This window comes from Bombina bombina, chromosome 2 (genome assembly GCF_027579735.1).
Source record: "Bombina bombina isolate aBomBom1 chromosome 2, aBomBom1.pri, whole genome shotgun sequence".
In the NCBI taxonomy this organism is placed as follows: Eukaryota; Metazoa; Chordata; class Amphibia; order Anura; family Bombinatoridae; genus Bombina; species Bombina bombina.
The window spans coordinates 1,094,753,204-1,094,768,189 of NC_069500.1; the positions used below are offsets into that span (position 1 = coordinate 1,094,753,204).

The 14,986-nt window shown below is 40.0% G+C and overlaps 1 protein-coding gene across 2 annotated transcripts in view; it reads right to left on the reverse strand.

Moving 5' to 3' along the window:
- The window catches only part of LRBA (LPS responsive beige-like anchor protein), a 1,331,662-nt gene that overhangs the window by 898,871 nt on the left and 417,805 nt on the right, over positions 1–14,986 (reverse strand). For both annotated transcript variants that reach the window (XM_053703733.1, XM_053703731.1), the window contains exon 25: positions 7,565–7,629. In XM_053703733.1, coding sequence (XP_053559708.1) covers positions 7,565–7,629 — 65 coding nt within the window. The remainder of the gene's footprint in view (positions 1–7,564; positions 7,630–14,986) is intronic.

Below are 14,986 nucleotides of genomic sequence, written 5' to 3' on the forward strand. Positions count from 1 at the left end.
TCCGAAATGAATGAATTAGCTAGTTTAAGGACTCTAAGCCTGTCCGTAATGTCGTCCAGAGTAGCTGAACCAATGTTCTCTTCCAGAGACTCAATCCAGAATGCCGCTGCAGCCGTGATCGGCGCAATGCATGCAAGGGGTTGCAATATAAAACCTTGTTGAACAAACATTTTCTTAAGGTAACCCTCGAATTTTTTATCCATTGGATCTGAAAAAGCACAGCTATCCTCCACCGGGATAGTGGTACGCTTAGCTAAGTTAGAAACTGCTCCCTCCACCTTAGGGACCGTTTGCCATAAGTCCCTTGTGGTGGCGTCTATTGGAAACATTTTTCTAAATATCGGAGGGGGTGAGAACGGCACACCGGGTCTATCCCACTCCTTAATAACAATTTCAGTAAGTCTCTTAGGTATAGGAAAAACCTCAGTACTCGTCGGTACCGCAAAATATTTATCCAACCTACACATTTTCTCTGGTATTGCAACTGTGTTACAATCATTCAGAGCCGCTAACACCTCCCCTAGTAATACACGGAGGTTTTCCAATTTAAATTTAAAATTTGAAATATCTGAATCCAGTCTGTTTGGATCAGAACCGTCACCCACAGAATGAAGTTCTCCGTCCTCATGTTCTGCCACCTGTGACGCAGTGTCTGACATGGCCCTAATATTATCAGCGCACTCTGTTCTCACCCCAGAGTGATCACGCTTACCTCTTAGTTCTGGTAATTTAGCCAAAACCTCAGTCATAACAGTAGCCATATCCTGTAATGTGATTTGTAATGGCCGCCCAGATGTACTCGGCGCTACAATATCACGCACCTCCCTCTGAGCGGGAGATGTAGGTACTGACACGTGAGGCGAGTTAGTCGGCATAACTCTCCCCTCGTTGTTTGGTGAAATTTGTTCAATTTGTACAGATTGACTTTTATTTAAAGTAGCATCAATACAGTTAGTACATAAATTTCTATTGGGCTCCACTTTGGCATTGCAACAAATGACACAGGTATCATCCTCTGAATCAGACATGTTTAACACACTAGCAAATAAACTTGCAACTTGGAAATACAATTCAATTAGAATAATATTAAAACGTACTGTGCCTTTAAGAAGCACAGAAGATCTATGACAGTTGAAAATTAATAAATTGAAACAGTTATAGCCTCAATCCTTGTAAACAACACAACTTTAGCAAAGGTTTAATCCCATTAGCAAAGATAACAAATTCTGAAAGCAGGAAACAAATTACAGAATAAACGTTTTTTATCTCAGTCAAACTATAATTCTCACAGCTCTGCTGAGAGAAATTACCTCCCTCAAAATAAGTTTTGAAGACCCCTGAGCTCTGTAGAGATGAACCGGATCATGCAGGGAATACAATGAGTTGCTGACTGAAATATTTGATGCGTAGTAAAAGCGCCAAAAAACGGCCCCTCCCCCTCACACACAGCAGTGAGGGAGAACAGAAACTGTCAGAAAACAGATTAAGCAACTGCCAAGTGGAAAAATAGTGCCCAAACATTTATTCACTCAGTACCTCAGCAAATGAAAACGATTTTACATTCCAGCAAAAACGTTAAACATAATCTCTAGTTATTAAACAGCTTTATGTATTTCTTACAGTGTAATTCTAGTGAAGTACCATTCCCCAGAATACTGAAGTGTAAAGTATACATACATGACATTATATCGGTATGGCAGGATTTTCTCATCAATTCCATTGTCAGAAAATAAAAACTACTACATACCTCTATGCAGATTCATCTGCCCGCTGTCCCCTGATCTGAAGTTTACCTCTCCTCAGATGGCCGAGAAACAGCAATATGATCTTAACTACTCCGGCTAAAATCATAACAAAAACTCTGGTAGATTCTTCCTCAAACTCTGCCAGAGAGATAATAACACACTCCGGTGCTATTTTAAAATAACAAACTTTTGATTGAAGATATAAAACTAAGTATAATCACCATAGTCCTCTCACACATCCTATCTAGTCGTTGGGTGCAAGAGAATGACTGGGAGTGACGTAGAGGGGAGGAGCTATATGCAGCTCTGCTGGGTGAATCCTCTTGCACTTCCTGTTGGGGAGGAGTAATATCCCAGAAGTAATGATGACCCGTGGACTGATCACACTTAACAGAAGAAAGCAATGCCAAAGCCATAAATGTCTGCTATTTCTGAACAAAGGGGTATGTATATTAAATAATGTGATACTAACACTAGAGATTATATTAGAAATTCTTGTGCATTCAGTGCGAATACCTTCAGATAGTGAATGTAGAGGTGTTTTGAGTGGCCAGTGTAAACTCTAAAAAGACTCAATAGGTTCAAAAAGTTTATTAAAAACAACAAGTTATTTAATAATAAAAATTTATACAAGTACTGAAAAGATATCAGTGTTCCAATGTAACTATCGCTAATTTTTTTTAAAAAAAGTGGTTTGGAAATAGCAAAGTGCTACTTGTATTTATTGTCCTATAACTTGCATAAAAAGCAAAGAGCTTCTAAACATTGGGTATGTCTAAACTCGGGACAAAATTTAGAAACTATTTAGCATGGGATTTTTTTTGGTGGTTGAATATGTTTAACAGATTTTGGGGGTTAAAGTTAGAAAAAGTGTGTTTTTTTCCATTTATTCCTCATATCTTATATTTTTTTATATGTGTGGGTTCAGTAAATGAGTAAGAGGAAAATTACAGCTAAACACAAACACCACAAAAATTTAAAAATAGCCTTGGTCCCAAACGGACAGAAAAACATAATTTATGTAAGAACTTACCTGATAAATTCATTTCTTTCATATTAGCAAGAGTCCATGAGCTAGTGACGTATGGGATATACATTCCTACCAGGAGGGGCAAAGTTTCCAAAACCTCAAAATGCCTATAAATACACCCCTCACCACACCCACAATTCAGTTTAACGAATAGCCAAGAAGTGGGGTGATAAGAAAAAAGTGCGAAAGCATATAAAATAAGGAATTGGAATAATTGTGCTTTATACAAAATCATAACCACCACAAAAAAAGGGAGGGCCTCATGGACTCTTGCTAATATGAAAGAAATGAATTTATCAGGTAAGTTCTTACATAAATTATGTTTTCTTTCATGTAATTAGCAAGAGTCCATGAGCTCGTGACGTATGGGATAATGACTACCCAAGATGTGGATCTTTCCACACAAGAGTCACTAGAGAGGGAGGGATAAAATAAAGACAGCCAATTCCTGCTGAAAATAATCCACACCCAAAATAAAGTTTAACGAAAAACATAAGCAGAAGATTCAAACTGAAACCGCTGCCTGAAGTACTTTTCTACCAAAAACTGCTTCAGAAGAAGAAAATACATCAAAATGGTAGAATTTAGTAAAAGTATGCAAAGAGGACCAAGTTGCTGCTTTGCAGATCTGGTCAACCGAAGCTTCATTCCTAAACGCCCAGGAAGTAGAAACTGACCTAGTAGAATGAGCTGTAATTCTCTGAGGCGGAGTTTTACCCGACTCAACATAGGCAAGATGAATTAAAGATTTCAACCAAGATGCCAAAGAAATGGCAGAAGCTTTCTGGCCTTTTCTAGAACCGGAAAAGATAACAAATAGACTAGAAGTCTTACGAAAAGATTTCGTAGCTTCAACATAATATTTCAAAGCTCTAACAACATCCAAAGAATGCAACGATTTCTCCTTAGAATTCTTAGGATTAGGACATAATGAAGGAACCACAATTTCTCTACTAATGTTGTTGGAATTCACAACTTTAGGTAAAAAATCAAAAGAAGTTCGCAACACCACCTTATCCTGATGAAAAATCAGAAAAGGAGACTCACAAGAAAGAGCAGATAATTCAGAAACTCTTCTGGCAGAAGAGATGGCCAAAAGGAACAAAACTTTCCAAGAAAGTAATTTAATGTCCAATGAATGCATAGGTTCAAACGGAGGAGCTTGAAGAGCTCCCAGAACCAAATTCAAACTCCAAGGAGGAGAAATTGACTTAATGACAGGTTTTATACGAACCAAAGCTTGTACAAAACAATGAATATCAGGAAGAATAGCAATCTTTCTGTGAAAAAGAACAGAAAGAGCAGAGATTTGTCCTTTCAAAGAACTTGCGGACAAACCCTTATCTAAACCATCCTGAAGAAACTGTAAAATTCTCGGTATTCTAAAAGAATGCCAGGAAAAATGATGAGAAAGACACCAAGAAATATAAGTCTTCCAGACTCTATAATATATCTCTCGAGATACAGATTTACGAGCCTGTAACATAGTATTAATCACAGAGTCAGAGAAACCTCTTTGACCAAGAATCAAGCGTTCAATCTCCATACCTTTAAATTTAAGGATTTCAGATCCTGATGGAAAAAAGGACCTTGTGACAGAAGGTCTGGTCTTAACGGAAGAGTCCACGGTTGGCAAGAGGCCATCCGGACAAGATCCGCATACCAAAACCTGTGAGGCCATGCCGGAGCTACCAGCAGAACAAACGAGCATTCCTTCAGAATCTTGGAGATTACTCTTGGAAGAAGAACTAGAGGCGGAAAGATATAGGCAGGATGATACTTCCAAGGAAGTGATAATGCATCCACTGCCTCCGCCTGAGGATCCCGGGATCTGGACAGATACCTGGGAAGTTTCTTGTTTAGATGGGACGCCATCAGATCTATTTCTGGAAATTCCCACATTTGAACAATCTGAAGAAATACCTCTGGGTGAAGAGACCATTCGCCCGGATGCAACGTTTGGCGACTGAGATAATCCGCTTCCCAATTGTCTACACCTGGGATATGAACCGCAGAGATTAGACAGGAGCTGGATTCCGCCCAAACCAGAATTCGAGATACTTCTTTCATAGCCAGAGGACTGTGAGTCCCTCCTTGATGATTGATGTATGCCACAGTTGTGACATTGTCTGTCTGAAAACAAATGAACGATTCTCTCTTCAGAAGAGGCCAAAACTGAAGAGCTCTGAAAATTGCACGGAGTTCCAAAATATTGATCGGTAATCTCACCTCCTGAGATTCCCAAACTCCTTGTGCCGTCAGAGATCCCCACACAGCTCCCCAAACTGTGAGACTTGCATCTGTTGAAATTACAGTCCAGGTCGGAAGCACAAAAGAAGCCCCCTGAATTAAACGATGGTGATCTGTCCACCATGTTAGAGAGTGTCGAACAATCGGTTTTAAAGATATTAATTGAGATATCTTCGTGTAATCCTTGCACCATTGCTTCAGCATACAGAGCTGAAGAGGTCGCATGTGAAAACGAGCAAAGGGGATCGCGTCCGATGCAGCAGTCATAAGACCTAGAATTTCCATGCATAAGGCTACCGAAGGGAATGATTGAGACTGAAGGTTTCGACAAGCTGTAATCAACTTTAGACGTCTCTTGTCTATTAAAGACAGAGTCATGGACACTGAATCCATCTGGAAACCCAGAAAGGTTACCCTTGTCTGAGGAATCAAAGAACTTTTTGGTAAATTGATCCTCCAACCATGATCTTGAAGAAACAACACAAGTCGATTCGTATGAGATTCTGCTAAATGTAAAGACTGAGTAAGTACCAAGATATCGTCCAAATAAGGAAATACCACAATACCCTGTTCTCTGATTACAGACAGCAGGGCACCGAGAACCTTTGTAAAAATTCTTGGAGCTGTAGCTAGGCCAAACGGCAGAGCCACAAATTGGTAATGCTTGTCCAGAAACGAGAATCTCAGGAACTGATAATGATCTGGATGAATCGGAATATGCAGATATGCATCCTGTAAATCTATTGTGGACATATAATTCCCTTGCTGCGCCCACATTATTTGGCGCCTAAATGCTTTCTGGCGCCAAAAATGACGCCACGTCCGGAACGCCGACATTTTTGGCGCAAAATAACGTCAAAAAATGACGCAACTTCCGGCGACACGTATGACGCCGGAAACGGAAATAGAATTTTTGCGCCAAAAAAGTCCGCGCCAAGAATGACGCAATAAAATGAAGCATTTTCAGCCCCCGCGAGCCTAACAGCCCACAGGGAAAAAGTCAAATTTTAAGGTAAGAAAAATGTTAAATTAAAATGCATTATCCCAAATATGAAACTGACTGTCTGAAAATAAGGAAAGTTGAACATTCTGAGTCAAGGCAAATAAATGTTTGAATACATATATTTAGAACTTTATAAACAAAGTGCCCAACCATAGCTAGGAGTGTCACAGAAAATAAGACTTACTTACCCCAGGACACTCATCTACATATAGCAGATAGCCAAACCAGTACTGAAACGAGAATCAGCAGAGGTAATGGTATATATAAGAGTATATCGTCGATCTGAAAAGGGAGGTAAGAGATGAATCTCTACGACTGATAACAGAGAACCTATGAAATAGACCCCGTAGAAGGAGATCACTGCATTCAAATAGGCAATACTCTCCTCACATCCCTCTGACATTCACTGCACGCTGAGAGGAAAACCGGGCTCCAACTTGCTGCGGAGCGCATATCAACGTAGAATCTAGCACAAACTTACTTCACCACCTCCATCGGAGGCAAAGTTTGTAAAACTGAATTGTGGGTGTGGTGAGGGGTGTATTTATAGGCATTTTGAGGTTTGGGAAACTTTGCCCCTCCTGGTAGGAATGTATATCCCATACGTCACTAGCTCATGGACTCTTGCTAATTACATGAAAGAAATGGAAAAGTGCTGTGGTCACTAAGGGGTTAAAATTGTATGTTCTATCTGAATCATGACAGTTTAATTTTTACTTGAGTATCCCTTTAAAAGGGACATGAAACCCAAAAAAGTTTCTTTCATGGTTCAGACAGAGAACACAATTTAAAAAAAGTTTCCAGTTTACTTATATTATGAAATTTGCATCATTCTCATATTATACTTATACACATGTCTGAAGCACCACATGACAGGAAATAGTATGGACATCTAAAGTTCCAGCTAATGTATAACATTATTGCAAAACTGCTGCCATATAGTGTTGCAGACACGTGCACACGCCTGAACGTACTTTCCTGCTTTTCAACAAAGGATAACAAAAAAACAAAGAACATTTGATAGCAGAAGTAAATTGGAAATTTGTTTAAAATTGTATGTTCTATCTGAATTATGTAAAACAAATTTGGGGTTTTATGTCCCTTTAACTATCACAACATTTATTTTTACTTCAAAAATCATCTTAAAAGTTGCTTTTTGGGTATACTCGATAATAATAATATTCAGGAACGTAGAATTAATACAGTGAGACCATTAGGGACGGACATATTTTATTAATATATAATTTTTTTATTATTATTTTTTTTAAGAAGTTTGAAGTCAGTTTGTAAACTGCGACTCGTGGTTAGATTAGCATGTAGCCATACTAGTACCTGGCCGAAATGCTCAGAGCTCTTCCCTCTCACTTCCCCAAAGGGAAAAGGCCCAACACAGTGCATGGGTAATGGTTACAGGATAACTAGACTGTCAATGACCATTACTATTTTCTGTTGAACAAGTGCATTTCTTATTTTATTCATCAATCTGAGAAAAAATTGTTACAGAATAAATGTACTTTGACAATGGAAACAATTTACCTTCCTTCATTTACAAGTTCAATGAAAGCGAGCCCAGCATTCTTCTGAATAGAGTTCTGCCATTCCTAAAATATTAAAAACACAAGTTATAGAATGTGTGTACAATATATTTTTAAGCATTTAGAATCTAACTAGTAGATTTTAATAAAATATATTTTTTAAACAGTATGAAACCATTGATAAAATATCAAGTGATCAAAACTTTCATTAAAGAAACTCTCTGCATTTTAAGAAGTTACTTTTACTTTGTTTATAATAAAAAGTTTATAATAAACGAAGTATCAAGCAGCCGTTGATAGCATCCTTAAATTTAACTGCCAAAATTATGGAATAAGATTGAGATGAGATTCTTTATCATTGTACATAAATTGTGACATACGAATACAAATTCTAGCACATCAACATCTCAGGTAAACCTTTGAATGTTTTATCATGTAACATACAACATGGCTTTAACATGCCAGAATGGTTTATTCTCATTTGCAGCATACAACACTATACACAGGAATATTGATTTTGATGTTTTTAAACACAGTTTTCATGGTAGCAAAAAAAAAAAAAAAACTCACTGTAACATGTGGTCTTTTAAAAGATATTTTACCATGCTTTAACATGCCCAAAGTGCTTATTCTGCCTTGTTTTATAATAATGATGAACTAAGGGATATTGATGATTTAATCACAGCTTTTATATTAGCAGCTTTTGTTCTCCACAAAAGAGCCGCTACTTCCCAGGCAAACAAAGTAAATGATGTGACATCACAAGTCCTTTAGCAAAATGGGAACTAGATTTATTTTTGACAGTGTTTTGGCACATGCTAGAAGTGTAATTGCAAAAAAAGAATTGTACTTCCAGAAGAAAAAAATTGTATTGTAATTTTGTATTTACAAAAAACAAGTGCAATTACAAAAAAAATAATTTTATTTCTAATTAAAGATTTGCTTTCTAAAACAAAAATTGTCTTTCAAAATTTAGATTTCTATTCATATGTCCCAATTTATGTACAATGAAAGAATCACACACACTTCCCTTTTTTACAGCAATCTATTCCATACAAAATCACAAGCTTTAAAGCGCTCGATTACACCTCAGTTTATTTCAAACAAACTGAATATAATGACATATATAAACATAATCAAAATGCTTTACATTGATGAAAAAAACATAATTTATGCTTACCTGATAAATTCCTTTCTTCTGTAGTGTGATCAGTCCACGGGTCATCATTACTTCTGGGATATTAACTGCTCCCCTACAGGAAGTGCAAGAGGATTCACCCAGCAGAGCTGCATATAGCTCCTCCCCTCTACGTCACTCCCAGTCATTCGACCAAGGACCAACGAGAAAGGAAAAGCCAAGGGTGAAGTGGTGACTGGAGTATAAATTAAAAAATATTTACCTGCCTTAAAAACAGGGCGGGCCGTGGACTGATCACACTACAGAAGAAAGGAATTTATCAGGTAAGCATAAATTATGTTTTCTTCTGTTAAGTGTGATCAGTCCACGGGTCATCATTACTTCTGGGATACCAATACCAAAGCAAAAGTACACGGATGACGGGAGGGATAGGCAGACTCTTTATACAGAAGGAACCACTGCCTGAAGAACCTTTCTCCCAAAAATAGCCTCCGATGAAGCAAAGGTGTCAAATTTGTAAAATTTGGAAAAAGTATGAAGCGAAGACCAAGTTGCAGCCTTGCAAATCTGTTCAACAGAGGCCTCATTCTTGAAGGCCCAAGTGGAAGCCACAGCTCTAGTAGAATGAGCTGTAATTCTTTCAGGGGGCTGCTGTCCAGCAGTCTCATAAGCTAAACGAATTATGCTACGAAGCCAAAAAGAAAGAGAGGTAGCGGAAGCTTTTTGACCTCTCCTCTGCCCAGAGTAAATGACAAACAGAGAAGACGTTTGTCGGAATTCCTTAGTTGCCTGCAAGTAAAATTTTAGAGCCCGGACTACATCCAGGTTGTGCAGTAGACGTTCCTTCTTTGAAGAAGGATTTGGGCATAAAGAAGGAACAACAATCTCTTGATTGATATTCCTGTTAGTAACTACCTTAGGTAAGAACCCAGGTTTAGTACGCAGGACTACCTTATCCGAATGAAAAATCAAATAAGGAGAATCACAATGTAAGGCTGATAATTCAGAGACTCTTCGAGCCGAGGAAATAGCCATTAAAAATAGAACTTTCCAAGATAACAACTTTATATCAATGGAATGAAGGGGTTCAAACGGAACGCCCTGTAAAACATTAAGAACAAGGTTTAAACTCCATGGTGGAGCAACAGTTTTAAACACAGGCTTAATCCTGGCCAAAGCCTGACAAAAAGCCTGGACGTCAGGAACTTCTGACAGACGTTTGTGTAACAGAATGGACAGAGCTGAGATCTGTCCCTTTAATGAACTAGCAGATAAACCCTTTTCTAAACCTTCTTGTAGAAAAGACAATATCCTAGGAATCCTAACCTTACTCCAAGAGTAACCTTTGGATTCACACCAATGTAGGTATTTACGCCATATCTTATGGTAAATCTTTCTGGTAACAGGTTTCCTAGTCTGTATTAAGGTACTAATAACTGACTCAGAAAACCCACGTCTTGATAAAATTAAGCGTTCAATTTCCAAGCAGTCAACTTCAGAGAAGTTAGATTTTGATGTTTGAAGGGACCCTGTATCAGAAGGTCCTGTTTCAGAGGTAGAGACCAAGGCGGACAGGATGACATGTCCACCAGGTCTGCATACCAAGTCCTGCGTGGCCACGCAGGTGCTATTAGAATCACTGATGCTCTCTCTTGTTTGATTCTGGCTATCAATCGAGGAAGCAACGGGAAGGGTGGAAACACGTAAGCCATCCTGAAGTCCCAAGGTGCTGTCAGAGCATCTATCAGGACTGCTCCTGGATCCCTGGATCTGGACCCGTAACGAGGAAGCTTGGCGTTCTGTCGAGACGCCATGAGATCTATCTCTGGTTTGCCCCAACGTCGAAGTATTTGGGCAAAGACCTCCGGATGAAGTTCCCACTCCCCCGGATGAAAAGTCTGACGACTTAAGAAATCCGCCTCCCAGTTCTCCACTCCCGGGATGTGGATTGCTGACAGGTGGCAAGAGTGAGACTCTGCCCAGCGAATTATCTTTGATACTTCCATCATAGCTAGGGAGCTTCTTGTCCCTCCCTGATGGTTGATGTAAGCTACAGTCGTGATGTTGTCCGACTGAAACCTGATGAACCCCCGAGTTGTCAACTGGGGCCAAGCCAGGAGGGCATTGAGAACTGCTCTCAATTCCAGAATGTTTATTGGCAGGAGACTCTCCTCCTGACTCCATAGTCCCTGAGCCTTCAGGGAATTCCAGACGGCACCCCAACCTAGAAGGCTGGCGTCTGTTGTTACAATTGTCCAGTCTGGTCTGCTGAATGGCATCCCCCTGGACAGGTGTGGCCGAGAAAGCCACCATAGAAGAGAATTTCTGGTCTTTTGATCCAGATTCAGAGAAGGGGATAAGTCTGAGTAATCCCCATTCCACTGACCTAGCATGCACAGTTGCAGTGGTCTGAGGTGTAAGCGTGCAAAGGGTACCATGTCCATTGCCGCTACCATTAAGCCGATTACCTCCATACATTGAGCCACTGACGGGTGTTGAATGGAATGAAGAGTGCGGCAAGCACTTTGAAGTCTTGATAGCCTGTCCTCTGTCAGGTAAATCTTCATTTCTACAGAATCTATAAGAGTCCCCAGGAAGGGAACTCTTGTGAGTGGAACGAGTGAACTTTTCTTTTCGTTCACCTTCCATCCATGTGACCTTAGAAATGCCAGCACTAACTCTGTATGAGATTTGGCAGTTTGAAAGCTTGAAGCTTGTATCAGAATGTCGTCTAGGTATGGAGCTACCGAGATTCCCCGCGGTCTTAGTACCGCCAGAAGAGCACCCAGAACCTTTGTGAAGATTCTTGGCGCTGTAGCCAATCCGAATGGAAGAGCCACAAACTGGTAATGCCTGTCTAGGAAGGCAAACCTTAGGTACCGGTAATGATCTTTGTGAATCGGTATGTGCAGGTAAGCATCTTTTAAATCTACAGTGGTCATGTACTGACCCTCTTGGATCATAGGTAAAATTGTCCGAATAGTCTCCATCTTGAACGATGGAACTCTTAGGAATTTGTTTAGGATCTTTAAGTCCAGGATTGGTCTGAAAGTTCCCTCTTTTTTGGGAACCACAAACAGATTTGAGTAAAACCCCTGTCCCTGTTCCGATCGTGGAACTGGATGGATTACTCCCATTAACAAGAGCTCTTGTACGCAGCGTAGAAAAGCCTCTTTCTTTGTCTGGATTGTTGACAATCTTGACAGATGAAATCTCTCTCTTGGAGGAGAGTATTTGAAGTCCAGAAGGTATCCCTGAGATATTATCTCTAGCGCCCAGGGATCCTGAACATCTCTTGCCCAAGCCTGGGCGAAGAGAGAAAGTCTGCCCCCCACTAGATCCGATCCCGGATCGGGGGCCCTCAATTCATGCTGTTTTGGGGGCAGCAGCAGGTTTCCTAGTCTGCTTGCCCTTGTTCCAGGACTGGTTAGGTTTCCAGCCTTGTCTGTAGCGAGCAACAGCTCCTTCCTGTTTTGGTGCAGAGGAAGTTGATGCTGCTCCTGCTTTGAAATTACGAAAGGAACGAAAACTAGACTGTCTAGTCTTGGCTTTGGCTTTGTCCTGAGGCAGGGCATGGCCTTTACCTCCTGTAATGTCAGCGATAATCTCTTTCAACCCGGGCCCGAATAAGGTCTGCCCTTTGAAAGGTATATTAAGCAATTTAGACTTAGAAGTAACATCAGCTGACCAGGATTTTAGCCACAGCGCCCTGCGTGCCTGAATGGCGAATCCTGAATTCTTCGCCGTAAGTTTAGTAAGATGTACTACGGCCTCCGAAATGAATGAATTAGCTAGTTTAAGGACTCTAAGCCTGTCCGTAATGTCGTCCAGAGTAGCTGAACCAATGTTCTCTTCCAGAGACTCAATCCAGAATGCCGCTGCAGCCGTGATCGGCGCAATGCATGCAAGGGGTTGCAATATAAAACCTTGTTGAACAAACATTTTCTTAAGGTAACCCTCTAACTTTTTATCCATTGGATCTGAAAAAGCACAGCTATCCTCCACCGGGATAGTGGTACGCTTAGCTAAAGTAGAAACTGCTCCCTCCACCTTAGGGACCGTTTGCCATAAGTCCCTTGTGGTGGCGTCTATTGGAAACATTTTTCTAAATATCGGAGGGGGTGAGAACGGCACACCGGGTCTATCCCACTCCTTAGTAACAATTTCAGTAAGTCTCTTAGGTATAGGAAAAACCTCAGTACTCGTCGGTACCGCAAAATATTTATCCAACCTACACATTTTCTCTGGTATTGCAACTGTGTTACAATCATTCAGAGCCGCTAACACCTCCCCTAGTAATACACGGAGGTTTTCCAGTTTAAATTTAAAATTTGAAATATCTGAATCCAGTCTGTTTGGATCAGAACCGTCACCCACAGAATGAAGTTCTCCGTCCTCATGTTCTGCCACCTGTGACGCAGTGTCTGACATGGCCCTAATATTATCAGCGCACTCTGTTCTCACCCCAGAGTGATCACGCTTACCTTTTAGTTCTGGTAATTTAGCCAAAACTTCAGTCATAACAGTAGCCATATCCTGTAATGTGATTTGTAATGGCCGCCCAGCTGTACTCGGCGCTACAATATCACGCACCTCCCTCTGAGCGGGAGATGTAGGTACTGACACGTGAGGCGAGTTAGTCGGCATAACTCTCCCCTCGTTGTTTGGTGAAATTTGTTCAATTTGTACAGATTGATTTTTATTTAAAGTAGCATCAATACAGTTAGTACATAAATTTCTATTGGGCTCCACTTTGGCATTGCAACAAATGACACAGGTATCATCTTCTGAATCAGACATGTTTAACACACTAGCAAATAAACTTGCAACTTGGAAATACAATTCAAATAGAATAATATTAAAACGTACTGTGCCTTTAAGAAGCACAGAAGATCTATGACAGTTAAAAATTAATAAATTGAAACAGTTATAGCCTCAATCCTTGTAAACAACACAACTTTAGCAAAGGTTTAATCCCATTAGCAAAGATAACAATTTCTGAAAGCAGGAAACAAATTACAGAATAAAAGTTTTTATTTCAGTCAAACTATAATTCTCACAGCTCTGCTGAGAGAAATTACCTCCCTCAAAATAAGTTTTGAAGACCCCTGAGCTCTGTAGAGATGAACCAGATCATGCAGGGAATACAATGAGTTGCTGACTGAAATATTTGATGCATAGTAAAAGCGCCCCTCCCCCACACACACAGCAGTGAGGGAGAACAGAAACTGACAGAAAAAACAGATTTAAGCAACTGCCAAGTGGAAAAATGGTGCCCAAACATTTATTCACTCAGTACCTCAGCAAATGAAAACGATTTTACATTCCAGCAAAAACGTTAAACATAATCTCTAGTTATTAAACAGCTTTATGTCTTTCTTACAGTGTAATTCTAGTGAAGTACCATTCTCCCAGAATACTGAAGTGTAAAGTATACATACATGACATTATATCGGTATGGCAGGATTTTCTCATCAATTCCATTGTCAGAAAATAAAAACTGCTACATACCTCTATGCAGATTCATCTGCCCGCTGTCCCCTGATCTGAAGTTTACCTCACTCCTCAGATGGCCGAGAACAGCAATATGATCTTAACTACTCCGGCTAAAATCATAGCAAAACTCTGGTAGATTCTTCCTCAAACTCTGCCAGAGAGGTAATAACACACTCCGGTGCTATTTTAAAATAACAAACTTTTGATTGAAGATATAAAACTAAGTATAATCACCATAGTCCTCTCACACGACCTATCTAGTTGCTGGGTGCAAGAGAATGACTGGGAGTGACGTAGAGGGGAGGAGCTATATGCAGCTCTGCTGGGTGAATCCTCTTGCACTTCCTGTAGGGGAGCAGTTAATATCCCAGAAGTAATGATGACCCGTGGACTGATCACACTTAACAGAAGAAAAGGGCTTTTTGGCAATATTAATTTTAAATTTGCCAATGAGGGACATGACTCTTTAAAAGATAATTTTTATGCAAGTGTTATTCACTCAAAAAAAATAACAGCATCATTAAAAGTACATAGGCAGATGGACTAAAACAGATAGTTAGTGGCTTTGATATTCAATTTATCTGCACCCTGTTAAAGTGAATGTCAACTTTCACGAATGAAAGTCCTGTTTTTAAAAATACTATTCAAAACAGGGGCACTTTCATTCATGAAAGTTTACATTGAAGCCGTTCTTTCAAAATACTTTCTTCCTAGCAAGCGTGAAACACCGGAGCAGCGATTTCTCAGTACCCAGGACGTCTCTTCTTATTTCAGAAATGACAAATCCGG